At 59.1% G+C, this 27182-nt stretch overlaps 1 protein-coding gene across 1 annotated transcript in view; it reads left to right on the top strand.

The window, feature by feature from the left end:
- Positions 1–27182, top strand: part of LAMC3 (laminin subunit gamma 3) — a 63039-nt gene that overhangs the window by 11010 nt on the left and 24847 nt on the right. The window contains exons 2-11 of the mRNA XM_066366888.1: positions 4389–4693; positions 7035–7165; positions 11152–11318; positions 13478–13666; positions 14041–14158; positions 14731–14829; positions 18731–18867; positions 22296–22406; positions 24866–25058; positions 25216–25325. Of these exons, the coding sequence (XP_066222985.1) occupies positions 4389–4693; positions 7035–7165; positions 11152–11318; positions 13478–13666; positions 14041–14158; positions 14731–14829; positions 18731–18867; positions 22296–22406; positions 24866–25058; positions 25216–25325 (1560 nt within the window). The remainder of the gene's footprint in view (positions 1–4388; positions 4694–7034; positions 7166–11151; positions 11319–13477; positions 13667–14040; positions 14159–14730; positions 14830–18730; positions 18868–22295; positions 22407–24865; positions 25059–25215; positions 25326–27182) is intronic.

Here is a 27182-nt window from a genome sequence, read left to right as displayed (position 1 = left end):
CGGGGAGGAGCCGCCATTGCCCACTGCTCCCCCCACTGCTCCCCTGGTTGCAAGTCTCCTGGGGTCCCTTAGAGCTTAAACATGTTCCAGAGCGAGCCTGCCCTGGGTCTGTCGAGGTCTTTCCTCCCCCTCCTGCGGGCCGGAGTCTCAGGGGAGGCCCCAGCAGAACACGCACGGGCTTGCCAGGTGCATCTGTAATATGCTGACCCATCAGAATGAGCATATAGGGGTATTTGGGGTTGTTAGTCTTCGGTCCGCTTTACGGTTTTACTTTTATCTCGTGTCTGCCTGCCTCTAATCAGGTTTCTCTTTGTTATTTGTTGCCCTGACTTCATCCGTCCTTGGGTGCGGCTGCCACAGATGGCGTTAATTGGTTCTCTGTCCTCTATCTTCCTGACCGAGGCGATTTATTCTCTGGTCAGGGAGGAGAGGTACAAACCATTTGTTCTCAAGTGTCCTTGGTTAGGGGAGATCATGTCAGATTTTGGGGCCGTGTTTAATCGTCTTGTCTCAGTCTTCCCACTCCCCTCGCCTAGCCGTTTCCTCGCTCCTCGCTGGCCTGCCTCGACAGGAAGCGCCGTGATGAGCGTTTTCCTGCCTGTAGGTTCCTTTCCGTGTTTGGATTCCCAGAAGTGGGATTCTTGTGCCCAAAGCCAGGGATCTTTTGTGGCTCTTGATCCATGTTGCCAAACCACATTCCCAAAGGGCTGATATCCGTACATATATATAGCAATACATACAGCTATAAATAGATAGATATGCATACATATCCAAAATTTTCTTTCATTGAGGTAAAATACGCGTAACCTAAAATTTACCATCTTAAGCTTTTTTTTTTTTTTTTTTTTTTTGGATTTTTCTGAAGGGAGAAGAAGCAAGGAGGCAGAGAGACAGACTCCTGCATGTGCCCGACCGGGATCCACCTGGCATACCCACCAGGGGGCGATGGTCTGCCCATCTGGGGTGTTGCTCTGCTGCAACCAGAGCCATTCTAGTGCCTGAGGCGGAGGCCATGGAGCCATCCTCAGCTCTCGTGCCAACTTTGCTCCAATGGAGCCTTGGCTGCGGGAGGGGAAGAGAGAGACAAAGAGGAAGGAGAGGGGGGAGGGGGGAGAAGCAGATGGACGCTTCTCCTGTGTGCCCTGGCTGGGAATCAAACCCAGGACTTGCACACGCCGGGCCGATGCTCTACCACTGAGCCAACCGGCCAGGGTCCCATCTTAACCATTTTTAAGAGTCCTATTCAGTGCCATTAAGAACATTCATTACTGCTGGCTGGTTGGCTTAGTGGGTAGAGTGTCAGCCCAGCAGGCAGACATCCCAGGTTAGATTCCCGGTCAGGGTACACATGAGAAGTGACCATCTGCTTCTCTTCCCCTCCCGCTCCCCCTTCTCTCTCTCTTCCCGTCCTGCAGCCAGGGGCTCAATTGGTTCAAGCATCGGTCTGAGGCATTGAAGATAGCTCGGTTGGTCTGAGCATTGGCCTCAGGCACTGAGAATAGCTCGGTTGATTTGAGCATCGGCCCCAGACGGGGTTTGCCTGGTGGATCCCGGTTGGGGCACAGAAGTCTGTCTATCTCCCCTCCTCTCACTTCAAAAAAGAGAAAAAGGGCATTCACATTGTGGTGCCACCATCACCACCATCCATCCACAGAACTTTTTTATCTTCCCAAACCAAATCTCTGTGCCCCTGAAACGCTAACTCCCACCCCCCCACCCCCGGCCCCTGGCGCCCACAGTCCCCCTCTCTGTCTCTGTGAATTGGACTCGTCCAGGGACCTCGTAGCAATGGGATCACGTCATATTTGCCTTGGCGACTCGCTGACTTCACTCAGCCTCAGGTCCTCAGGGCCCCGCCCTGTTGCAGCAGGGTCAGAGTTTCCTTGCCTTCTAAGGCTGAGAAAGAAATAGCCTGTGGTATGAACAGACCACATTTGGTCTGTCCATCATCCATGATGGACGCTGGGGTTGTTTCCCCTCCCCCCTCCTGGTGCACATGAGCAACGCTGCTGTGCACGTGGGTGTGCAAATAGCCCTGCCAGGCCCTGCACCCCGTTCTTTTGGGTGTAGACCCTCAAGGGGCATTGCTGGATCGTGCGGGCATTCTATTTAAAAATTTTTGAGAAACCACCAAACTTTCTTCTTTGCAAATGCACCATTTTACATTCCCACCAACTGTGCAAATGGTTCCAATTTTCCCACATTCTCCCTAACACTTGTTATTACCTTTTTTAAAAAACATATGATAACCGTCCTAATGGATGTGAGGTCCAGTGTGTGGAAATATATATAACAGCTGTATAGATACAATTAATTCACCATATAATTCACCTGTGTATAACAGCTATATAGATATGATTAAGTCACCTTATGTAACAGCTATATGATAGAATTAATTCACCATATAATTCACCTACCGTATTTCCCCATGTATAAAGTACATCTTTATTCAAAAAGTTTGGCTTCTAAAACCTAGGTGCGTCTTATACAGTGGTTGTAGTTTCTTTACTTGCATTTCCCACTTTTTTGTGCTTGTTTTTACATTTATTATTGAAGACGGATTTGTCATCAGACACAGACGAGGACAAGCTAATGGATGGGAGTTTTGACAGTGATGAGGAATTGTATGAGTTCAATAACTTTATGTAATACTTTTTTTTTTTTCAAATTTCGGGCCCCAAAATTAAGGTGCGTCTTATACACGGGAAATACAGTATATGTAACAGCAGTACAGAGATAGAATTAGTTCACCATATCATTCACTCATTCAAAGTGCTCAGTTCAGTGGTTTTGGTATATATGTAGGGTTGTATGCCCACCACAGTCAGTTTTTGAACATTTTCCTCCCCCTCCCCCCACAAAGGAACCCTGTGCCCATTAGCAGCCGCGCCCTGCCCCCGGAACCCCCGTTCCTTAGCCCTTGGCACCCACTCATCTACTTTCTGTCTATGGATTTGCCTGTTCGGGACGTTTAAGTGGAGTCACCTGCACCGCGTTGTCTTTGGTGATTAACTTCTCTCGTTTATCGTCACACCCTGGAGTCTCGCCCACGCTGTAGCGAGTGTCCGGACAGACAGTCCCCGACCTCTGGCGGTTGGACTGACGGCTTGCCAGCTCTCCGAGGGTGCGAAAGCAATACACATTGGGTGGAAACCCTAGTTTGAATGGCGAGTTTTGCCCTTGTCTCTGGGCTGACCATACGCACTCAGCAAGACACCCTCGTGACGGCGGGCAGGGCGGCGAGGGCCAACAGCCGGCCCCCCGCAGTGTACTGCGTTGCCAGCCTTTGGGGGGGGGATGTTGTGTTGGGTGGTTTTACGTCGCACCATGTCTGCTGAGCACCCGGCTGGGCCTCCGGCTTCTGGTGAGATGACGAGGCAGGCGGTGACTCTTGAGATGAAACTCCAGATCGCAGCCCCGCTGTAGACTGACGTGCGTGCTCTGAGCCCACGGACGTGGGTTTGGCTGCACTCTGCGGTTAGGTGGCTTAGGTGTCGTACGTGCGTTTTTGACATCCAATATTTTCAACTCCACGATGAGTTTGTCCGGACGGAACCCTGTCGTAAGTCGAGGAGCGTCTGTACCGCATTCCTTTTTATTACCAAATATCGTTACATCGTCTGATACTCCTGGGGCAGGACGCTTCCAAGGCAACAGGACTCGTCAGCGGCCCGGGAAGGAAGGCAAGGCGGGGTCCCCTGGCTGTGGCCACGAGGGGGTGTTTGGCGGAGACGGCGTTGCAAGAGCCGTTTCAGTCGAGTGGCCCAGAGAAGCTGAATTATCATGAACGGGGGGGGGGGGGGGGGGGGGTCAAGTTGGAGGATGAGGCCGTGGAGTTGGCAGGTAAATTTGGATCAGAAGAGAAGTTAGATGGATGTGGGAGGAAGGAGGGGTTCAGGGAGGACTGAGTTAGGATCGGGGGGTTTGGAACGGGGCTGTCTCCAGACGCTGAAGACACTGGTCTGAGAGGGAAGGAGGTCAGAGCCACAGGTGGAAGGGTTTGGCTTTGTTGGGGTTTAGTCAAAGAAATAACTTTCTAACAGTAGAGTGGTCTTCTTCAGGGTGTGGCAGCATCTCATTGCTGGAGATACTTGAGCAGAGAGATGGCTGCCCGTCAGGGGTGCCACCGTGCATATTCCTGAGCAAGGGGGGGGGGCAAGGCGGTCTAGATCGGAGGTGACAAGTAACTGGGAAGCCTGTCAGTGTTGTCCTATGTGTTGCCCTTAACAGGCATCACTAACGGACGGTGGCCCTCCCAGCACAGTGCTCCAGACAGCCTCCAACGACCCCACAAAGTTTGCACAGTGCTGCCGGGGCTGCTCCTCCCGGGCCAGGACTCGGACTCTCCCTCCCCTTCTGTAAAGTGTGTCCGCGTCTTCCCGCTGCAGGGAAAGCTTACGAGATCACCTACGTGCGGCTGAAGTTCCACACCAGCCGCCCCGAGAGCTTCGCCATCTACAAGCGCAGCAGAGCGGGCGGCCTGTGGGAACCCTACCAGTACTACAGCGCCTCCTGCTGGAAGACCTACGGCCGGCCCGAGGGCCACTTCCTGCGCCCCGGCCAGGACGAGCGGGTGGCCTTCTGCACCTCCGAGTTCAGTGACATCTCCCCCCTGAACGGGGGCAACGTGGCCTTCTCCACCCTGGAGGGCCGGCCCAGCGCCTACAACTTCGAGGACAGCCCGGTGCTGCAGGTCAGAGAGGGGCCGGGCTGTGGGTGGGACATGGCGGGGGGGGGGTGCCCGGGACTCCGGGAACATCTAAAGCGGCCGCACACAGGGGTGCCTACGAGATCCCACGGTTTTCAGATTTTAAACAACAGAAGCCTTTTGTTTTGTGTCTAACCCTTCTGTGGACACCTGAGCATGGGCTGAGTAAAGGAGGGGCCTCGGGCAGGGAGAAGCGTCCCTCTCCAGGCCTCCTGCGTCAGAGCCCTGCGGCTCCCTGGAGCCGTGGGACGAGCACCGCCTCTCTTGATGACCCCTTCCTTCCTTTGGGGGTGGGGAAACCCAGGCCTGGAGCGGGGAGGGGATTCTCCAGGGGCTCACAGGGTGGAAGGGGGCCCAGACCAGAACCCAGGTGTCCTGACTCCTGGCTGGTGCTCCTTCCAGAACCCCCCCCCCCCGCTGAGGGCCTCCTTCCTCTCTCTGTGAGCCCAGCTGGGCAACACGGAGCGGAACGCCGACCCTCCCTGAGCTTCCGTCTCCTCATCTGTCGAATGGCGGTGATAACAGTGCCTGCCCGTGGGGTGGTTGTGAGGACCGAGCCACAGACGCCCCGTGTCAGCCGCTGCTCCTCCCATAGACGGGTCTGAGTTCTGTCGCTGGCACTTTTTTGGGGGGGACAAAAAAGAATCTCAGAGCCCTCGGGGGCTCTGCTGCTGTGTCCCCCCCCCAGGGCCTTGGCTCCTTGGGGGCTCCGGGACCAGCAGCATCAGCAGCACCTGGGCCCTGGTGAGAAATGCGGAGTCTTGGGCCTCGCCCCGGATCTCAGAACCAGAAGGCCCTTTATTTATTTATTTATTTTCTATTTTTCTGAAGCTGGAAACGGGGAGAGACAGTCAGACAGACTCCCGCATGCGCCCGACCGGGATCCACCCGGCACGCCCACCAGGGGCGACGCTCTGCCCACCAGGGGGTGATGCTCTGCCCCTCCGGGGCATCGCTCTGCCGCAACCAGAGCCACTCTAGCGCCTGGGGCAGAGGCCAAGGAGCCATCCCCAGCGCCCGGGCCATCTTTGCTCCAGTGGAGCCTCGGCTGCAGGAGGGGAAGAGAGAGACAGAGAGGAAGGAGAGGGGGAAGGGTGGAGAAGCAGATGGGCGCTTCTCCTGTGTGCCCTGGCCGGGAATCGAACCTGGGACTTCTGCATGCCAGGCTGACGCTCTACCACTGAGCCAACCAGCCAGGGCCAGAAGGCCCTTTTTAACCAGATCCCTGAAGGCACCACTGACACTAGAGAAGTCACGTGGGAGAGATGGTGGGGGTGGGGGACACCTAAAACTCAGCTGAGGCTCCCGCTGAGGGTTTCTGGTGCTGGGCCCCGCCTCCCCGGCTGACGCATGCTTGGGCAGAGGCCCGAGGGTCTCTGAGCGGGGGAGCAGCCAGAGGCCCAAGGCCCCGAGTCATGCCGGGGCGGAAAGACAGACTCTGCCGGGAAGGAGTTCGTGTTCTGTCCTGGCGGGCCTGATTGCTGAACCAGGAGCTCCTGGGCGGCGCTAAAACGCTAATTAAAATTCGGCCGGAGTGGCCTGATTATTATAACAAACAGCAGGCCGATGCAAATGTTAACCTGCACGTGGGTTCTCTCCCCTCTCTCCCTGCCGACTTCTCCGGGGGAAGCTGCTCATTCGGTGACCAGCAGGTCTTTACCGAGCACCTGCTGCATTCGGGCAGAGCCCAGGGGCCGGAGATGCGGTGTGCAGAGGGTCCCCAAGTCCCTGCTCTTGTGGGGGTGTATGTTCTGGTGGGACCGACATCACCTGGGACAGGTGACCTGTCTGTGCGCATCTGATCTTTGCCACGTGAAATGCCCATAAACCTAGGGCCTGCCCCATGCCAAGCCCAGCTGAGCAGGGTTGTGGGCTCCCCCTGCTGACCTCTAGAATGGGGGTGCAGGAGCCACTGGGAGAAGTCAGGGGGCCCCACACAACAGGGTCGCCACATACCGAGCACGTGCCAGACCCCACGCCTTGCTGCCGCCATCAGCCACCCTCCAAACGCCCTCGTGGGCCCGGCCCTGTTCCTTGTCCCATTTCACAGGTGGGGACAGGGATACTCCAGGACATTGAGCAACTTCCCCAAAGTTGCACAGCCACTAAGTGGCCTGGCACCCAGGTTGGGGTCATACCCCCAACCCATAGGCTCCTGATTTCTGCAGTGTTCTTGGAATCTGTCTGAGCTTGGCCGGTCCCTGTGTCCCAGGAGACCCCCTAGGGCGGCCAGCTGGGCCTCTCAGCAGAGTGGGATGGGAGCAAGTACTCAGGAACCTGCTGACAGCAGCTCTTCCCCTTCCCTCTGCTCCCCTCCGACCGCCAGGAGTGGGTCACCAGCACTGAGCTCCTCATCTCGCTGGACCGGCTCAACACGTTTGGGGACGACATCTTCAAGGACCCCAAGGTGCTGCAGTCCTACTATTATGCTGTGTCTGACTTCTCTGTGGGCGGCAGGTAGGTGGAAGGCGGGGCAGCAGGGACCGGGACCCCAGGACCCTGATGCTGGCACAGAAGGTGGCTGCCATGTGGGTGTCACCCCACGTGGGTGGAGAGCGAAGAAGCTACTTCTGGTGCCTTGCAGAGAGGGAGAGGGTTCCTGGGCCTGGCATTCGAGGACTTCCTGGCTGCTTCCCGCCTCCCGGACCGACTCCTGCAGCTTCTCCTGCATCAGCTGTTCCCACCTCCGTGCTCGGGACACACTGGGCCTTTGCACCTGCTGTTCTCTACCTTGAAATCCCTTCCCTCTTCCTTTCTCTCTCCCTTCCTCCCTCCTTCCCTTTCCTTCCTTCCTTCCTTCCTTCCTTCCTTCCTTCCTTCCTTCCTTCTTCCTTTCCTCCCTCCCTCCCTCCCTCCCTCCTTCCTTCCTTCCTTCTTCCTTTCCTCCCTCCCTCCCTCCTTCCTTCCTTCCTTCCTTCCTTCTTTCCTTCCTTCCTTCCTTCCCTTTCCTTCCTTTCTTCCTTCCTTCCTTTTTTCCTTCCTTTCTTCCTTCCCTTTTTCTTTCCTTTCTTCCTTCTTCCCTCCTTCCCTCCCTCCCTCCCTCTCTCCCTCCCCCTTCCCTCCCTCCATTCCTTCCTTCCATTTTTTCTTCTTTCCTCCCTTCCTCCCTCCCACCCTTCCTCCCTCCCTCCCTCTCTCCCTTCTTTCCTTCCTTCCTACCTACCTACCTACCTACAGTTACCTTTATTCATGCCACAAAGTGGCACTTACACCGCGCGCAGCCCTGCTCAGTGTTCCCGTCTACCCGTCTACCGTAGCGCGCTCAAATCCCAGCCAGACTGACGCTCCTTGCGTCGTGCGTGTAAAGCCAGTTGATGGTGACCGCGCGCAGGCTCAGGACTGAAATTTTCCAGGCTTTCCTTTCTCTATCAGCACTCCTGGTTTTATAAGCAGGGAATCCCATCAACTCCACTCCTGCCCTGATCTCCTGGTAAACTGGGGTACAGTAGGGGTTCACAGGGACCCAAACATTTTTAAATGAGGCTTCGAGGCACCCCAGCGCAGGACGAGCAGCTCAGGCTGCTCCAAAGCCCCACGGCCAACAGCTCAGAAGCGTTACCAGGACCCGGCCCTTGCTCCTGCTGTCGGGTCCCTGGTCCTGGTCCTGGTCCTGGTCCTGGTCCTGGTCCTGGTCCACGGTCTACTCCAGCGTCGCTCGCTGCGTGTTGTTGTTCATCTATTTGAGCGTCTTCCCTCCTCAGGAATGAGCTGTTGACATTTTTAGGCTGGTCTCACTGGTGGCCACCGGGTACCGGGTATGCAAGGCGGGCAGTGGAACCAGGGGAGACAGAGAGGTTTCTTGTGTGTGTGTGTGTGTGTGTGTGTGTGTGTGTGTGTGTGTGTGTGTGTTTTTCTGAAGCTGGAAACGGGGAGAGACAGTCAGACAGACTCCCGCATGCGCCCGACCGGGATCCACCCGGCATGCCCACCAGGGGGCGATGCTCTGCCCCTCCAGGGTGTTGCTCTGTTGTGACCAGAGCCACTCTAGCGCCTGGGGCAGAGGCCAAGGAGCCATCCCCAGCGCCCGGGCCATCCTTACTCCAATGGAGCCTCGCTGCGGGAGGGGAAGAGAGAGACAGAGAGGAAGGAGAAGGGGAGGGTGGAGAGGCAGATGGGTGCTTCTCCTGTGTGCCCTGGCTGGGAATCGAACCCGGGACTTCTGCACGCCAGGCCGACGCTCTACCACTGAACCAACCGGCCAGGGCCGAGAGGTTTCTTCAACAGAAATGTCCGTCCAGTCCCTGCTCGGAAAGTAGAAGGGACGACAGACGTACCCTGCCCGGTCTTGTGGGGCAGCCGGCAGTAGTCGGTTTGGTCCCTGGTAAACACGGCAGCATGCCCCAGAATGACAAGGACGGAGGCCCGGGCAGGGTGTGCACAGGTCAGGGACGGTGCTCTGCAGACAGGGACCTGCCAAGGCTGGGGGAGGTGAGCACGTGTGGGACCTGGGACCTGAGGACTAAGCGATGGCCCTGGGGCTGGAACGGAGGGCGGGCAGGTGGCCGGAAGGTTGTCAGGGCCGTGGAGGCAGCTTCTTTTGATCCCACAATCCGAGGAAACTATTACAGGTTGGGCCAGGGTCGTAATCGGGCTGGAGTTATAAAATGCCCCGAGCCCCTGGCATCCGCATGGGGAAGCAGAGGAGAGGGAACCGGCCGCAGTGTTAGGTGGTGGCCGTGGGAGATGGCGGGGAAGTGTGTGATCGGAAAACCGTTTAGGACGGGAAGTCAGTCTGACGGGGAGGGATGGCCAGTGGGGTGGGAAGCAAGGGGCTTCCGCAATTCAGGGACGCTTGGGGCGGAGAAGTCTGGGAAGGGACCTGCGGCCCGACTGCCTGCACGCAGCGTGTCTGCACCTTCATTGGAAGGCTGGGGCTTGGGGTGAAGGGGAAATGGGGGTGTCCGTGAGGGCCCCTCTGCTCCGCCTCCCCTGCCACTCCTGCACTTGATTCGGGTCAAACCGCCCAGGAGGAGCAGTCTGCAAGGATGGCCGTGAACCCCAGTGCCTGCTTGCAGGGGGCTCTGGTGCAGAGAACTTCTGGGCCCCGGCTGCCAGAGCAGACCACCCTCAGTCCGGCAGCTGGCTGGGGACAGGTGGTCCGGCAGCCTGTGTTCCACAACAGCCTACACACATGTTATTTCTTCCTTTGGGGTCACAGGGCTTCGTGGGGAAGGGAGGTGTTTGCAGCAACCTCTCAGGGACATGGGGGGTCCCTTGTCCCAAGACTGCCTGGTGCCCATCTCACCCCTGCTGGAGATGCTGGGATGTGACCTACCTACTCAGGGCTCCCAGGGAGGCCTGGGGAGAAGGCAGTGCCCTGCGCCCCTCCCAAACCCTGAGTCCCCAAAGGAGAGAAAGCACCATGGCTGCTGGCAGGGGTCAGCGATTCTTCATCGCCCACTTGGGGCAGAGCGTGGGACACAGCTGATGGGGAGCTGCAAAGTGGCCTTAGGGAACTGTCCAGGAACTCAGGGTCAGCGCGGAGCGGGAGAGAACGGCTCGGACTCCAGGTCTGCCACTTCGCGTCCACCACTTCGTGGCCTGAGCCTCCGTTGGCTCATCTGTGAAATGGGGATAATTAGGGTCCCTCCCGCCACAGCCGGGGCTCTGGCGAGATGGGAACTAATGGCGGAGTTGCGGGCGGCACAGAGGGAGGCTGGGAGCTGGAAGACATGCCGTCCTCCGAGGAGCTCGGTTGGGTGCTCAGGAAGGCAGTGACGGCCCCTCCAGGCTGGGCTCAGCGGGGCACGGTCCCCAGAGCACCTCCTTGTTCCGGCCCAATTCCAGCTGCCTCCTGACCTGTGGGACACGGGCCAGGGTTGCCCTCCAAGGCGCAGACTCACTGGGGACTGGAGATGAGGGGGTTGTCCTCTGTCCAGAACAGCCTCTTTCTCAGACGCAGAGGAGAAGGGCATGAGGCCCCTTCTACCCACTGCCCGGTGAGCTGCCCACCCTCAACCCGGGAGGCAGAGGACTTCCTCCTGCGTCCCTCTCGGCCCCTGGGGGGCTCTGTCGGGGCAGAAGCCTGCAGGCAGAGGCAGCCTCGCGAACTTGGCCATTACTAACCGGTGACCTTGGGCAGCCTCTCTGTGCCCCAGTGCCTCCGTCTGTGAGACGGGGAGGGGAGTTGTGGAGTGCGCTGGGCTTGTATGTCAGCGGAGCTCAGCACTGCTGTGCTGGCAGTTCTCGGTGACCCCCGGGCACGTAGAAGGGCTCGGTAAAGCGCCATGGTTGAGCGCACCGGGATGCAGGGCTCCCCGGTGATGATCCCCTCCTCGGGCTCACCGGGATGCAGGGCTCCCGGTGATGATCCCCTCCTCGGGCTCACCCGGTGATGATCCCCTCCTCGGGCTCACCGGGATGCAGGGCTCCCCGGTGATGATCCCCTCCTCGGCTGGAGCCCTCCTGGTCCCAGACCCCCCGTCCTCTGTGTTCTTTCCCAGGTGCAAGTGTAACGGGCACGCCAGCGAGTGCGGCCCCGATGCGGCCGGCCGGCTGGTCTGCCGGTGCCAGCACAACACCACAGGTGTGGACTGCGAGCGCTGCCTGCCCTTCTTCCGGGACCGCCCGTGGGCGCGGGGCACGGCTGAGGCCGCCAACGAGTGTCTGCGTGAGTGTCCTGGGACTCTGGGGGCCAGGGCTGCAGGCCGGGAACAAACTCTCCGAGGCCTGGCTGGCGGGAAGGGGGGCTGCTCCTGGGTGGGCCCGGTGGCAGCTGTGCCCCTGAGTGCCCCTGGTGCTGCCGGGATGAGGAGGCACCGAAGGGAGTCAGGCGGTGGGCCCTGCTCCCCTGGCCCACCCCCACAGACAGCTCCCCCAGACTAAGTCCCCCACAGTGGAGGTGCCCATGGCAGGAGGGCGGGGAAGGTCCCCCATCGTGTTCCTTTGTTTCAGCTGCTCCAACCGCAACTGCTAATGAAAGCCAGGCCACCCCGGGTCCCAGAGGGTGCTGGGCTGCCCACCCAGCCTGTCCCGCAGACCCCAGCAGTTTTTCATGTCCCCTCCCTCTGTGATGTGGCTTTGACCACACGCTGGAGAGGGTGGGCTGTCATCCCTTCTCCGGGGAAGTGGGGCCGTGCGTGGGGTGGGTGGGAGGACCCACCACCTTCCTCCCAGACTTCCCCCGTCCCCTGTCCCCAAGCTGTGCCCTCTCTCCTGGATAGTCATCCGAGGGCTTCAGGCCCCCCGTGGAGCTGGCGTCACCGGGCCCCCGTCCCAGCTGGCGCTGCTGCTGCCTGCAGGGACATCTTCGTGTGCGGACTTGGCCTCTGGGTCCTCTGTCCTCCTGGGCTTGAGCCACTGGCCGCTGGAGCTGGGGTGGGGAGGGGACGGGCTGTTCCGTGGAAGGGTGCCGTTGGCAGGAGCTGCCGAGGGCCGCCGTGACCCATATGGGTTCCCGCTGCCCTTGCTGGCCTGTCTCCACCAGGAAGTCCTCCAGCACCAAGGACGCTGAGCTGGCTGGCTGGCTCACCCGTCCTGAGCCTGGGGCCATCTTCATGGTGGGGACACAAAAGGCCAGACTGCTTCTCTTGCCACATCCTCACCCCTGTTGTCACATCTCTGTCCTCCCAGTCAGCAACCTGGAAGCGGGGCTCCATGTCTGACCCCTCACCGCCACCCCCAGTCCCGGCAGCCCCTGAGCCCCGAGAGCGGCCGAGTCCACGTCCCTCTGGCCCGTCTGCGTCCTCTGCAGCTGGCGCCCCCTCGCCCCTCCCCTGGGTGCTCCCTCCTGCCCGTGCCCGGCGCCCAGCCTCCTGCTGCCCTAGCCTCCTGCTGCCCCGGCTGCTTTCTGAAGTGCAGATATGATTACATTCACCCCTGCTTACCCTTCGCACAGCGCCTTGCTCCGAGGTGAAGCCCGCTGCCCGGCCCCTCAGGATCGAGCTCTGCTGACCTCTTGACCTCATGACTGCCCCTGGACCCCACCTTGTCCTGCCCCACTGCATAGCGTCCCCGTTCTCTTCCCTCCCCATCACAGGACACGCTCTCCCCAGCACACGTTGGGTGAAGCTCGCTTCTCTGGCTGTCCACAGTTTATCCTCTGCTCGCACCTCCTGCCTGGGGCCCTCTCCCCTTCCTCTCGCCTGCCCTCCTGCCCCGGCCAGCTCCTCCCTGCTCCTGCTTCAGAGGGCACTGCAGCTGTGACTTCCTCCAGGAAGGCCTGGCCCCTCCCCCTCCGTGGCCCCCTCCCTTAGCTCCCAGAGCCCCCCACCTGCAGGATTTCCCGGGCTTGCTGCCTCTGGCCTCCATCTAACAATGGGCAGCGCGATGTGGGAACTTGGCTCGTGCTGTTCGCTGGTTCCCCTGCCGCCCCCCTGGGCTCCCCACAGGAATTAAGACACAGTCCATTTGCAGTGCAATTTTTGGTGTTGTTTTTTTTTTTCCAATGAATTAATGAGCGAATGAAGGGTGACTTGTGTTGTACAGGGGTCTGAGCTACCTCATGATCACACAATTAGAGGACCCACAAGAGATCCTGGGGTAAGCCACACTGCCCCTCTCGAAGGTGGCCTCTCTGTGACTCACAACCGGGTGACTCTACTTCCCAGATTGCCTAGAGGGTCCTGTGTTTTGGTTTATTTATTAGTGGTGCCCCTTCTACTCATAAGAGCGTCCTGTTTCAATTGGCCTCTACATGCTTGATCAAGCTGGGCCTGAACTCCAGCTTTGGTCTTTCTCGAGCTGCCTGCTCACTCGGCCCAGGGAGGCTGATTGGCACGGTTCCACTCCAACCACGGCCACTGACACCCCCCCCCCTCCTGCCCACAGCTTGCAACTGCAGCGGCCGCTCTGAGCAGTGCGTGTTCGACCAGGCGCTCTTCCGCAGCACAGGCCACGGTGGGCGCTGCCTCCGCTGCCGTGACCACACGGCCGGGCCGCGCTGCCAGCACTGCCAGGAGCACTTCTACCGCTGGACCCCGGGGACGCCCTGCCAGCCCTGCGACTGCCACGCCGCAGGTGAGTGGGCCCCGCCGCCCCGCTCCCGAGCCTCATCCCGGTCCAGCCCACACTGCCCCGCTCTCCCGCTCCCGAGCCTCATCCCGGTCCAGCCCCGCTGCCCCGCTCCCGAGCCTCATCCCCGTCCAGCCCCGCCGCCCCGCTCCCGAGCCTCGTCCCGGTCCAGCCCCGCCGCCCCGCTCCCGAGCCTCGTCCCGGTCCAGCCCCGCCGCCCCGCTCCCGAGCCTCGTCCCGGTCCAGCCCCGCTGCCCCGCTCCCGAGCCTCGTCCCGGTCCAGCCCCGCTGCCCCGCTCCCGAGCCTCGTCCCGGTCCAGCCCCCGCCGCCCCGCTCCCGAGCCTCGTCCCCCCGCTACCTCCTGCCCTTCCTCCCTCAGGCTCCCTGCGCCTCCAGTGTGATGACTCGGGCACCTGCCCCTGCAAGGCCACTGTGACGGGCTGGAAGTGTGACCGCTGCCTGCCCGGGTTCCACTCGCTCAGCGAGGGAGGCTGCAGGTGAGGGCGGCAGTCCTGTGGGTGTGGACGGCCCAGGAGAGGCTCCTGGCGGGTGTTTGGGCTGAGTGGGTGGTTGGCTGGAAGGATGCACGGATGGGTAAGTGAATAGGAGGGTGGGAGGGAGGATGGTGGCTGATGGATGGACAGGTGGACGGAAGGATGCACAGATGGACGCGTGAGTGGATGGATGGGTGGGTGGATGGATGGATGGATGGATGGGTGGATGGATGCGTGAGTGGATGGATGGGTGGGTGGATGGATGGATGGGTGGGTGGATGGATGGATGGATGGATGGGTGGATGGATGGATGGATGGATGGATGGATGGATGGATGGGTGGATGGATGGATGGATGGATGGATGGGTGAGCAGAGGGATTGCTGTTCAGGTGTGGATGGAGCACTTCCTTGGCAAGGTGGGAACAATAGAGCAGGGCAAGGTTGCAGGCTGCTGGGTCAGTGCCTCCTGGCCCTCAGGAACGACGAAGGATGGAGATGCCTCCGAGGAGGACGGGCTGTTCCTGTTCTGCAGTTGCTCATTGGACACCTTTCTCCTGTCCTGTCTCTCTGGCAGACCCTGTACCTGCAATCCCGCTGGCAGCCTGGGCACCTGTGACCCCCACAGTGGGCGCTGCCCCTGCAAAGAGAATGTGGAAGGCGACCTGTGTGACCGGTAGGTGAGCGGATCTGATGAGAAGCCTGTTGGAAGTGACCCCAGGGCTTGTGGTGGGAGGAGCAGGGGGCGTGGACTGAGGTGACCTTACCACCTGGGACCCTTCCTGGAGCACTGTGGATCTGCCACCTAGGAAGTTATCTAAAGATTTTGTTCCACTTTTTGTGCTTTGACCCGTCACCACTGATGGTTCATAAGCTGTGAAAATGCATCATTATTTTTAGCTCAGAATCCTGAAAAGAAATAGCTAGGAAGCATAGAAGAGAGCATTTGATCCAGGGACAGCAAATACAAGGTACTCATACCACACCCTCCCACCTTACACCCAGGGCAGACATCACTAGTGGAGTGCTACCACACCCTCCCACCTTACACCCAGGGCAGACATCACTAGTGGAGTGCTACCACACCCTCCCACCTTACACCCAGGGCAGACATCACTAATGGAGTGCTACCGCAACCCTCCCACCTTACACCCAGGGCAGACATCACTAATGGAGTGCTACCGCAACCCTCCCTCCTTACACCCAGGGCAGACATCACTAGTGGAGTGCTACCGCAACCCTCCCACCTTACACCCAGGGCAGACATCACTAGTGGAGTGCTACCGCAACCCTCCCACCTTACACCCAGGGCAGACATCACTAGTGGAGTGCTACCGCAACCCTCCCACCTTACACCCAGGGCAGACATCACTAGTGGAGTGCTACCGCAACCCTCCCACCTTACACCCAGGGCAGACATCACTAGTGGAGTGCTACCACACCCTCCCACCTTACACCCAGGGCAGACATCACTAATGGAGTGCTACCGCAACCCTCCCACCTTACACCCAGGGCAGACATCACTAATGGAGTGCTACCGCAACCCTCCCACCTTACACCCAGGGCAGACATCACTAATGGAGTGCTACCGCAACCCTCCCACCTTACACCCAGGGCAGACATCACTAGTGGAGTGCTACCACACCATCCCACCTTACACCCAGGGCAGACATCACTAATGGAGTGCTACCGCAACCCTCCCACCTTACACCCAGGGCAGACATCACTAGTGGAGTGCTACCGCAACCCTCCCACCTTACACCCAGGGCAGACATCAATAATGGAGTGCTGCCACAACCCTCCCACCTTACACCCAGGGCAGACATCACTAATGGAGTGCTACTACACCCTCCCACCTTACACCCAGGGCAGACATCACTAATGGAGTGCTGCCACAACCCTCCCACCTTACACCCAGGGCAGACATCACTAATGGAGTGCTACTACACCCTCCCACCTTACACCCAGGGCAGACATCACTAATGGAGTGCTGCCGCAACCCTCCCACCTTACACCCAGGGCAGACATCACTAATGGAGTGCTACCGCAACCCTCCCACCTTACACCCAGGGCAGACATCACTAATGGAGTGCTACCACAACCCTCCCACCTTACACCCAGGGCAGACATCACTAGTGGAGTGCTACCACAACCCTCCCACCTTACACCCAGGGCAGACATCACTAGTGGAGTGCTACCACAACCCTCCCACCTTACACCCAGGGCAGACATCACTAGTGGAGTGCTACCACAACCCTCCCACCTTACACCCAGGGCAGACATCACTAATGGAGTGCTACTACACCCTCCCACCTTACACCCAGGGCAGACATTACTAATGGAGTGCCACCGCAACCCTCCCACCTTACAGCCAGGGCAGACATCACTAATGGAGTGCTACCACAACCCTCCCACCTCATACCGAGGGCAGACGTCACTCATGGGCACAGTGGTCTTTATTATGAGCCCTGTCATAACTTCAGAATCCTTCTCTCTGCCCTGCTCCAAGAAGCTCCTACTAAGCTGAGATTCAAGCCTACTTGCCGTCCTATCATGGTACAAATGGAGCATCTAAAGCTCAACTAGGCAGAGGGCTTTCCAAAGTCTTCCTCCATGTGTTTGGGACCTTTGAGCCCCGCAGTGCGGCTGGCTGACACACGTGTGTCTCCCCCTTGAGCGCACACTGTGTCTTCTCTCTGGCTTTGTCTCTGGCCTCCGAAGCCCTTGCAGCCAGCGCAGGGTCAGCCTGGGACCCAGATTCTCTGGCCACAGGATTGCACTGTGGACTGTCCACTCTTGGCAGCCTGTGCCAAGCCTGCCCTGGTTCAGTGCCAAAGCCGCATGGCTGGCCCGGGCTTTGATCCTCACCATGGCCAGCCTCAGGTCACCCCCTGCCTTGTCCGCTCGAGGCCTGTGGGCCCTGGGGTGGGAACTGGATTCCCTGTGCCTCTTCCTCCCACTGAGACTCCTCAAGTGGAGGAGGCAGAGTGGAGTTGGAGAGCCGGAGCCCACTTGGGTCCCCCTCAGCTCTGCCCCATCCACCACCTGGCACCTTGAGCAGGTCTTCTCCCCGAGCCTCCATCTGCCCATCTGTGAAATGGGAGTCCTGATGAGATGTGTTCCTCGGAACCTGCGGGGCATCGGGCCAGCAGCAGCCTCTCAGGAATCCGATTCCTCTATCAAATGGAGCAGCCGCCCCCCCCCCCCCCCCCCCCCCCCGGCTGCAGACCAGGAACCTGTTTGTTAAACACCTCCCTGGAGCTCCCTGGAGAAGTGGCTGGGGCTGGGGCTGGGGTGGGGGAAGGGCAGGATGAACCTGGGGTGTCTTGTCCTGCCAGATTAAAAACAAAAACAGACCCCCCCCCCCCCAAAAAAAACCAACAACCAAAGAAAACCAAACAAACAAAACCCAGCCCAGGATGGGGGGCTTGCGTCAAGAGGACACGGCCAACCAGACAGGGTTCCCAGAGCTGGGACGACTCGAAAGACCAAATAAATAACGATAGTGCTGGATTATAACCCACAGTATAAAATAAACACCCACGAGCCCACACTGATATAAATAGATGCATGAATAAATAAATACACGGAGACAAGGGGACAAATCTTTGCCGAGGAATTCCTAAGTTACAAAACGCAGAAGGAGCGAGGGAAATGTAAAATCACCGCTAGAATTGCGGAGTAGCGTCCCTGTGGGCAGAGGCTGCTGCTGAGTGCTGAAGTCAGTGGGCGGGACTTGAAGGAGAAGCAGGATATTGTCACAGCCCCAAACTATCTCCCTCTACTGTGGATCCTTACTGTGGTGGGTCCAGCCACATCCACCATCTTTGCTTCACCCTGCCCCTCCGGCAGGTGGAGCTTGATTCCCCTTGATTGACAGCCCGGCTGGATTTAGTGTCTTGCTCCTAACGACAGAATAGGACAGTTTTGCCGTGGAGAAACCTGGCCGGCAGCACCTGACACATGCGGGGAAGGTTAATGTGACCAGTGACGTCCCCTGGGTGTCACCCCGAAGTGTTGGGATGAGAAGGCCACTTCACCTCTGTTTCTTCCCCAAATCCATCACCCCGACCTCATAATCATGAGAAAATGTCATACATACAAACCCACATCGAGGGACGTTCTGCAAAATAGACCTGGCCGGTACTCTTCAAAAATGTGTCAGGGTCATGAAAGACCAGGGAAGACGGAGAAGCTGCTACAGATTGGGGGAGATTTAGGCCAGGACTAAATGCAACATGGTGTCCTGGGTGGAATGTTGGCGAGAAAAAGACATTAATGGGAAAGGGGGAGAATCCTAATAAAGTCTGGAGCTTAGTAAGGAACGTGAACCATGTGAGTTTCTTGGTTTTGATCAGTGTCCCGTGGTGCCGGCTGGTGTTACCTTGAGGGGGAGCCGGAGGGAGGAGCCTATGGGACTCTGTGCTCTAGCTTTGTAACTCCTGGGTAAATCTGTGGGTAGGGGGATGTTTGTAACATTTCTCCGGTGGGATCCTGAGCTTGCCTTAGTCCAGATGGGATCCCCGAACCTAGCACATGCGTTTGGCCCTGTGGGCACGTCCTGCTTCCAATTTCAGATGTCGCCCCGGGACCTTTAACCTGCAGCCCCACAACCCGGCCGGCTGCAGCAGCTGCTTCTGCCACGGCCACTCCAAGGTGTGCGCGGCCGCCGCCGGGTTCCAGGCGCTCCACGTCCTCTCCGACTTCCGCCAGGGTAAGAGGAGCCCCCACAGCCGCCTCCCAGGGGCCTCTCCCATCCCCCATGGAGCGCCCATCCTGGTCTGGGCAATCCTGCAGGCCGCCTGACCCTGCGCCTCCCACAGGCCCCCAGAGCCAGCCGTGCAGGGTGTGTCCCTCCGTGCCCCCACCCCGTGCTCCCGGCACCATCCTGCGCCCCTACACTCCCTCCCGGCCCTGCCTCTTCCTCGGTCTCCAGCAGCCCCGATACTTGTGAGCAGGGTTGTTGCGGGGCTGGGATTTGTAGCCTTTGGATCCTGTGGGGAATTTCCAATCACTCAGGGGCAAGACTGGCCTCCTTGGTGTCCCAGTGCTGGGGATTTGGGCTCAATCCCCTGGCCTCCGTTTACTGAGCACATACATGCTCTACGCCAGGCCAGGCACTGTGCCCTTTTTAGGCAGGGGGCCTCGGGGAGTGCCCGGCGGGAAGGTGGGGCCCCTGAGGCCCAGAAAAGGTAAGTCACAGAACTTGGTTGTTGGCACCGGGGTTTGTCAGCATCTGAATTCTGCTCTCAGCCGTTGGGCAGGTTCCCTCCCTGGGTCCAGGGGCTCCAGGGGCGTCACGGTGCCCTAGGTGCCCTAGGTCCCGAACTCCGGGTGGCCCAGGTGCATCTTTGGAGTAGGAAAGCGGTGGAGCTCTGAACTCGGCAGTAAATCCCAGCCTGTGTGGACCACTGCGGTGCCCCACAGGGTCCCCCCACCCCACATCTCCCCCCAGGGAGGAGGGCAGTGTCATCCAGGGATAGAGACGCAGACTCCGGCTCTGGGGCGCCCCAGGTGTGGAGGCAGTGCGCCCTCTGCTGGACGCCACCAGAAAGCAGGACAGAGAGGGGCTTGGAATGGTCCAGGTGGGGGTGGGGGTGGGGTGGGGGTGGGGTGAGAGTGGGGGTGGGGGTGGGGGTGGGGGTGTCACCAGGCTCAGGTGTGGAGGCAGTGCGCCCTCTGCTGGACGCCACCAGAAAGCCGGACAGAGAGGGGCTTGGAATGGTCCAGGTGGGGGTGGGGGTGGGGGTGGGGTGGGGGTGGGTGTGGGGTGGGTGTGGGGGGTGTCACCAGGCTCAGGTGTGGAGGCAGTGCGCCCTCTGCTGGACGCCACCAGAAAGCAGGACAGAGAGGGGCTTGGAATGGGCCGGGTGGGGGTGGGGGTGGGGTGGGGGTGGGGGTGTCACCAGGCTCAGGTGTGGAGGCAGTGCGCCCTCTGCTGGACGCCACCAGAAAGCAGGACAGAGAGGGGCTTGGAATGGGCCGGGTGGGGGTGGGGGTGGGGGTGGGGGTGAGGGTGAGGGTGGGAGTGGGGGTGGGGGTGGGGGTGAGGGTGAAGGTGGGAGTGGGGGTGGGGGTGGGGGTGGGGGTGAGATGGGGGTGGGGTGGGGGTAGGGGTGTCACCAGGCTCAGGTGTGGAGGCAGTGCGCCCTCTGCTGGACGCCACCAGAAAGCAGGACAGAGAGGGGCTTGGAATGGTCCAGGTGGGGGTGGGGGTGGGGGTGGGGGTGGGGGTGGGGGTAGGGGTGTCACCAGGCTCAGGTGTGGAGGCAGTGCGCCCTCTGCTGGACGCCACCAGAAAGCAGGACAGAGAGGGGCTTGGAATGGGCCGGGTGGGGGTGGGGGTGTCACCAGGCTCGGGAGTCCAGGATGTTAATGTCACATGGGACTCATGTTATAGATCCTAAGAACAATACCATGGTCTGTTCTCACTTGGAGAAGGCCCTGGGTTCATCTCATATTATCTCATAATCACCCTCGGACAGAAGTTCTCGAACTTTCTGCTCTCTGGATTCCTTTACCGTCTTAAAAATTTTTGAAACCCTCCAAGTGCTTTTATTTATGTGGGTTGCTGATGTGACTATTTTCTGTATTAGAAATTAAAACAGTAGTTTGAAAATAGGTATATATACTAAAAAAAAAACCCTACTAGTTGTAGTGAATTTATCATTAAAAAAATAATAATAATAACGCCCTGAAAAGTAACTTTTTAAAAGATCAAACATTTTGTGAGAAGAGTGCTACTCGTTCTGCATTTCTGTGTGTCTCCTGAGGGCCTGGCTTTAACAGAAGCCAGCTGACTCTCGCCGCGGCTGCTGCCGTGTCCGGTGTGAGATCACGCGTCCTGTAGCCTCTGGAAAGCTCCACTTTGCTTCTGAGAGAGAGACTGAGAAATACAGATAACAGCTTAGTGTTCCTAGGGAGACGGTTTGGCTTCAGGGACCCCCTCCCAGGGACCCCCTCCAGAGTCTCGGGGTTCTCCCGGGGTACTCAGACAAACTTTGGCTTCAGGGACCCCCTCCCAGGGACCCCCTCCCAGAGTCTTGGGGTTCTACCAGGATACTCAGACAGACTTTGACTTCAGGGACCCCCTCCAGAGTCTCGGGGTTCTCCCGGGGTACTCAGACAGACTTTGACTTCAGGGACCCCCTCCAGAGTCTCGGGGTTCTCCCGGGGTACTCAGACAGACTTTGACTTCAGGGACCCCCTCCATAGTCTCAGGGTTCTCCGGGGTACTCAGACAGACTTTGACTGCAGGGACCCCCTCCAGAGTCTCAGGGTTCTCCCGGGGTACTCAGACAGACTTTGGCTTCAGGGACCCCCTCCGGAGTCTCGGGGTTCTCCGGGGTACTCAGACTTTGACTGCAGGGACCCCCTCCAGAGTCTTGGGGTTCCCCGAGGTACTCAGACAGACTTTGGCTTCAGAGACCCCCCTCCCAGGGACCCCCTCCAGAGTCTCGGGGTTCTCCGGGGTACTCAGACAGACTTTGAGAACTGCTACCAGGACCACACGTGTTTCACTGCCCGCAGTTTGCAGACGAGGAACCAGCTTCAGAGAGACTATGTAACTTACCCCATGTCACACAGCCAGGGAAGGGCAGACCTCAGTCTGGCACCGAAGAGCCTTGACCTCTTCTTTCTGACCTCTTTCCCTTTCTTCATCCCGCTTTACCTCTCAGGTACCCCAAGGGGTTAGCCTGCACCCCATCCCCCCCCCCCGGCCCCTTGAGATCCCTCGACTTTGCTTGGTGTGACGGCTAGACGGCCATCACCAGAGCGAGTGTGGACTGAACTGGGACTGGGGACCAGAGGCCTGGGTTCTCGTCCTGGCTTGACCGCCTCCTAGCTTCTCCTGGGGCTACCTCCCACCCGCAGGCCCCCCCCCCACCCTGCCTCTGGGATGAGGGTCTGCGCTGGCCGGCTGTGGGCACCAAGCGTTTGCCGGCCCCAGCCAGCCCTCGTCCGCACGCCGCACGCGGCCTGTCTAGAGCGGTCTCTTCCCGCCCTGAGCCCGTGTTCAGGCTGTGCTCAGGCCTCCGGGCAGGCACCATCCTGTGGACCCAGAGAAAGGTGTGAAGTTGGAGGGGACAGAGGCCACCCTCCAGGGTCTCACGGGGGTCTCTGTGTGTGTTTGCTGTCCAGGAACAGATGGCTGGTGGGCCAGCAGCGTGGGGGGTCGACAGCACCCCGCCCAGTGGAGCCCAGAGGGGCTCCTCCTGAGCCCAGAAGACGAGGAGGAGCTCAGGGCACCAGGTACCTCCAGCCAGAGGCAGGGCAGGACTGCCTTCTGTGTGTTTCCTATCGCTGCTCTGACAAACTGCCACCAGCGTAGTGGCTGAAAACAGCACAAATTGGTCCTCTTTGTGTCCTGGAGGTCGGAAGTGTGAGATGGGTCTCACTGGGCTAAGATCCAGGTGTGGGCAGAGGTGTGCTCCCCAGAGGCTCCGGGGGAATCGGTTCCCTTGCCTTTTCCAGCTCCCAGAGGCCCCAGCAGCCCTTGGCTCACAGCCTCTTCCTCTTGGCTTCAGAGCTGGTCTGGGCTTTCTCGTTTCTCATCACTCTGACGCTGACCCTCCTGCCTTCCTCTTCCTTTTTTTTTTTTTTTTTTTATTTTTCTGAAGCTGGAAACGGGGAGGCAGTCAGACAGACTCCCACATGCACCCGACTGGATCCACCCGGCATGCCCACCAAGGGGCAATGCTCTGCCCATCTGGGGTGTCGCTCTGCCGCAATCAGAGCTATTCTAGCACCTGAGGCAGAGGCCACAGAGCCATCCTCAGCGCCCGGGCCATCTTTGCTCCAGTGGAGCCTCGGCTGTGGGAGGGGAAGAGAGAGACAGACAGGAAGGAGAGGGGGAGGGGTGGAGAAGCAGATGAGCGCTTCTCCTGTGTGCCCTGGCCGGGAATCGAACCCGGGACTCCTGCACACCAGGCTGATGCTCTACCACTGAGCCAACCAGCCAGGGCCTTTTTTTTTTAAGTGACAGGCAGGGAGGCAGACTCCTGTATGGGCCCTGACCGGGATCCATGCAGCAAGCCCCCTATTGGACAATGCTCTGCCCATCTGGGGCTGCTGCTCCGTTGCTTGGCAATCAAGCTATTTTAGTACCTGAGGCCAATTTGCTTGAACCATTCGAGCCATGGCTGCAGGAGGGGAAGAGAGAGAGAGAGAGAGAGAGGAGAGAGGGAGGGTGGAGAAGCAGACAGTTATTTCTCCTGTGTGCCCTGACTGGGAATCAAGCCTGGGACTTCCATATGCTGGGCTGATGCTCTACCACTGAGCCAACTGGCCAGGCCCTTTTCCATCTTTTAGGGACCCTTGTGACCACCTTGGGCTCAGCTGGACAATCCACATTAACCTCTCTGCTTTAAGGTCAGCTGATGAACAACCTGATTTCCATCTGCAGCCTTAATTGCCCCCACCATGCAACATAACATACTCTCAGGTCCCAGGGATTGGGACATGGACACCCATGGGGGTCGTTTTTCTTCCAACCACAAGCCCTATGGCATCTGCCGGAGTCCCCTGCTTCCGGGCACGGCACTGCCACCCAGTGCTCCTTCAGGCCACTGACGCGCCCAACGCGACCCCTGTGCTCTTCTTATCGGCACCTCACCCTGCCAGGCACTGCACTCCATGCCCGGGTCTGTGGGATTCCTACAGAAGCAAGAAATTCTAGATTATTCTGAACCACACCCCCGTCCACTAGGGAAGCTTTGGTCTCCTAGAAGCTATTAGCCTTAGAACCAGGAGCTTGGAGTCCATTCTTAGCTCTCCTGTGGCCAGATTTGGGGTCCACTGGCTCCCTGACCCAGTCCTGGCCTTTTCCTCCCTTTCCAAGAGGAGCCAAAGGCGGCAGACGGACATCTGAGGAGCTGTGTGGACGCCGTGCCCAAGGGCCCTGCAGCCAGAAAGCAAAGGACTTGGGTCCTCGGGCTGCCCCGGGCTCAGGTGCTCCAAGCTCAGCAGCCCACGGACAGAAAACACGCTCTATTCCATGGCTGCCTTGTTGACACCCTGGAGAAAAAGTAGTGATTCACTTGAGATAGGTTTGCTGGCTCTGTGCCGGGGCCGGGCGCACGGCAGTGGGCAGGGCCGGTGGACAAACTCTCCGTTTTCATCCACGTCTTGATAGGCACACATTCTAGCAGCACCCTCCCCACACCCAGTTCCCACGTGTCGGCGTCCGGAAGGACGGAGAGCAAGGGGCCTCGTGGTTCCCTTTCCTTCCGCGTCATGACTTCCAGCATGAGCTCCTCCAGAGGGCCAGCCCTCGGAAGGAAGGCGCTGACGCGCCCTGGTCCTCCTCTCTGCTAGAAGCCGGCGCTGACTCCGGCAGAAAGCGGGGCCTCTGGGGGCTGTCAGCGCCCCTGCTCAGTCACGCGTGTGGCGTGTTTCCCTCGCCCTCGCTTTGAGTCTCGCTACCCTCTGAGTCCCTGTGGGCTCTGCCTGTGAGCGGGCGGCCGGGCGCCTTGACCATGCGGGTCCTCTGCTCCCACACAGGCCCCGCTGTCCTGTCGGACCTCACCTACCCAACCCGAGTTCAGACATCAAAGCAGTAAGAATGTCGGGATGGTGACAGCGGGGCATTACACCGGGCGTGCGGCCACTGTTGTATCTTGTTGGGACGTTTCATTGCCAGTAAAACCAACACACAGGCCTTTAAACCCGGGCTAATGAAGTGAAGACGCTCAAAGGCCTTTTCTCTTCAGAGAAGTTCCTGGGTGACCAGCGTTTCAGCTACGGACAGCCCCTCACACTGACCTTCCGGGTCCCCCCCGGGGGCCCCCCTCTGCCCGTGCAGCTGAGGCTGGAAGGGGCGGGCCTGGCCGTGACTCTGCGGTACTGCCAGCTGCTGGGCCCCCAGGACGCGGGGCAGCCCAAGGAGGTGCGGCTGGAGTTCCAGTAAGCGTCCTACTCTGTGCTGTGGGGGGCGGGAAGGTGGGCAGGCGGGCAGGTCCCTGAGGCTCAGGCATGCTGGGATGCCCCTGTGGTCTGGCGGCTTCATGGCCCCCCTGCCACCACCCCCCTCAGGTTCTGGTTTGACCCCTCCCCCTGCCAGGCTGCAAGAGACCTCGGAGGATGGGGACCCCCCGCTACCCCCTTTCCACTTCCAGCGGCTGCTCTCCAACCTGACTGCTCTGTGCATCCGGACCCGCCCAAGCCCTTCCGGTCAGTGCTGCTAGGGACACCCCGAGAAGCTGCTGGTGGGGCTCCTCATGGCCGATGGTTATTGTTCCCATATTACTGTGAAGGAAGCTGAGGCTGGCACACTTGCTCGAGGCCACCGAACCAGGAGGGTAGCGGCGGGTGCTGAGGACAGAGGCAGGGGCTGGACAGGTGGCAGGTTGGAGGATGGGCAACTCTAAGCAGCAGGCGTGTGGCCAGGGAAGCAGCCCTGACCTCTGCCATCACCATCACGTGGTGGCAGAGTCACCATTGCGAGGGGCCCATTGTTGTGGCAGAACGCCCCCGAATTTGCTTCTAGGGGAAGATTTGCTCCTTGTGAGAACCTCTGGCTGAGATGTCTGGCCTTCCCTGCGGCCTCTTTAAGTTCGGAGCTGGGGGGGGGGGGGGCACGTGTCACCCAGCCCATTCCGGTTCCTTCTCTGGGCAGCTGTGCTTAGATGGCCTTCACCCCCACTGTCCTTCAAAGCCTCCCTGCACCCCAGGTCACTCGAGGGCCCCCTCGCTGAGGCTCCCGGCAGGAATTGCATTCACCCATTCCAGCAGCTTCCAGCGCTTTCCCGTCATTCCCTCAACTGTCTGTTAACCGCTGTTTACAAGGCGTCCACGTGTGCCAGCCCACGCTGGGGGCTGGGGTGAACTGGAGAGGCAGGTGGACATACCGACCTTCCGTCTCACCCTACCCCCACACTTCCTCTTCCCGCTGATAATGTTCTGGGGCGTCTCTCCCCGGACCTTTCTGTGTGCCTGACTCACCTCTGTGTTTTACAAAGACGGCAGTCCCCCGGTTACGAATGAGATTGGTTCTGTAGGTTTGTTCTTAAGTTGAATTGGGATGTGAAGCTGGAACAGGTGCGTTTACCTACCAAAGACAAACAGACGGTTGTCTTCACATGGTCTTTATTTTTACCTTTGTGTGCATATAAGTACTTAGAGATTCTCAAACCCATGGAACCTATCTCGTTCCTAAACCAGGGCAGCCTGTATAGAAATAGGACCCGACACTACAGTATCCGGCAACTTGCTGTTTTCAGCTCACGTGTCTTGGAGGTTGATATTTGTCATTGCCCGGAGAAAAGCCTGGCTGGGCTGTCTCTCTGCACCGTGGACCATTCTGCGGTCTAGATGCTCTGTGAGGTTTTTATTTTTATTTTTTTGTTGGTTTGTTTGTTTTGTATTTTTCCGAAGCTGGAAACGGGGAGGCAGTCAGACAGACTCCCGCATGCGCCTGACTGGGATCCACCCAGCATGCCCACCAGGGGCTGATGCTCTGCCCCATCTGGGGTGTTGCTCTGTTGCAACCAGAGCCATTCTAGCACCTGAGGCAGAGGCCACAGAGCCATCCTCAGTGCCCGGGCCAACTTTGCTCCAGTGGAGCCTTGGCTGCGGGAGGGGAAGAGAGAGACAGAGAGGAGGGAGAGAGGAAAGGGTGGAGAAGCAGATGGGTGCCTTTCCTGTGTGCCCTGGCCGGGAATTGAACCTGGGACTGCCACACACCAGGCCAATGCTCTAACCGCTGAGCCAACTGACCAGGGCCCACCCCATTGATTCCCAGTCTGAGGGTTGTGAACGGCATCGTTATTGTTTACATGTACATGTCTTTCATAACCCCTGAGAATGAACGTCTTTCCATAAGATTTCCGGTTATAGCGAGTTCTTGTCCTGAAAATTGCCTAATTCTCCTTTACTCTTTATTTGACTCTTTTTTATTTTTATATTTTAAATTTTCCATTGACTGGAGGGGGGGGAGGGAGAAAGAGAGAGAGAGAGAGTGAGAGAGAAGCATCAACTCCTTGTTCCACTTGGTTGTTCCCTCTAGCTGTGCACTCACTGGTTGCTTCT

Source organism: Saccopteryx leptura, chromosome 2 (genome assembly GCF_036850995.1).
Source record: "Saccopteryx leptura isolate mSacLep1 chromosome 2, mSacLep1_pri_phased_curated, whole genome shotgun sequence".
Lineage (NCBI taxonomy): Eukaryota > Metazoa > Chordata > Mammalia > Chiroptera > Emballonuridae > Saccopteryx > Saccopteryx leptura.
This window is presented reverse-complemented; position numbering and strand designations above follow the sequence as displayed.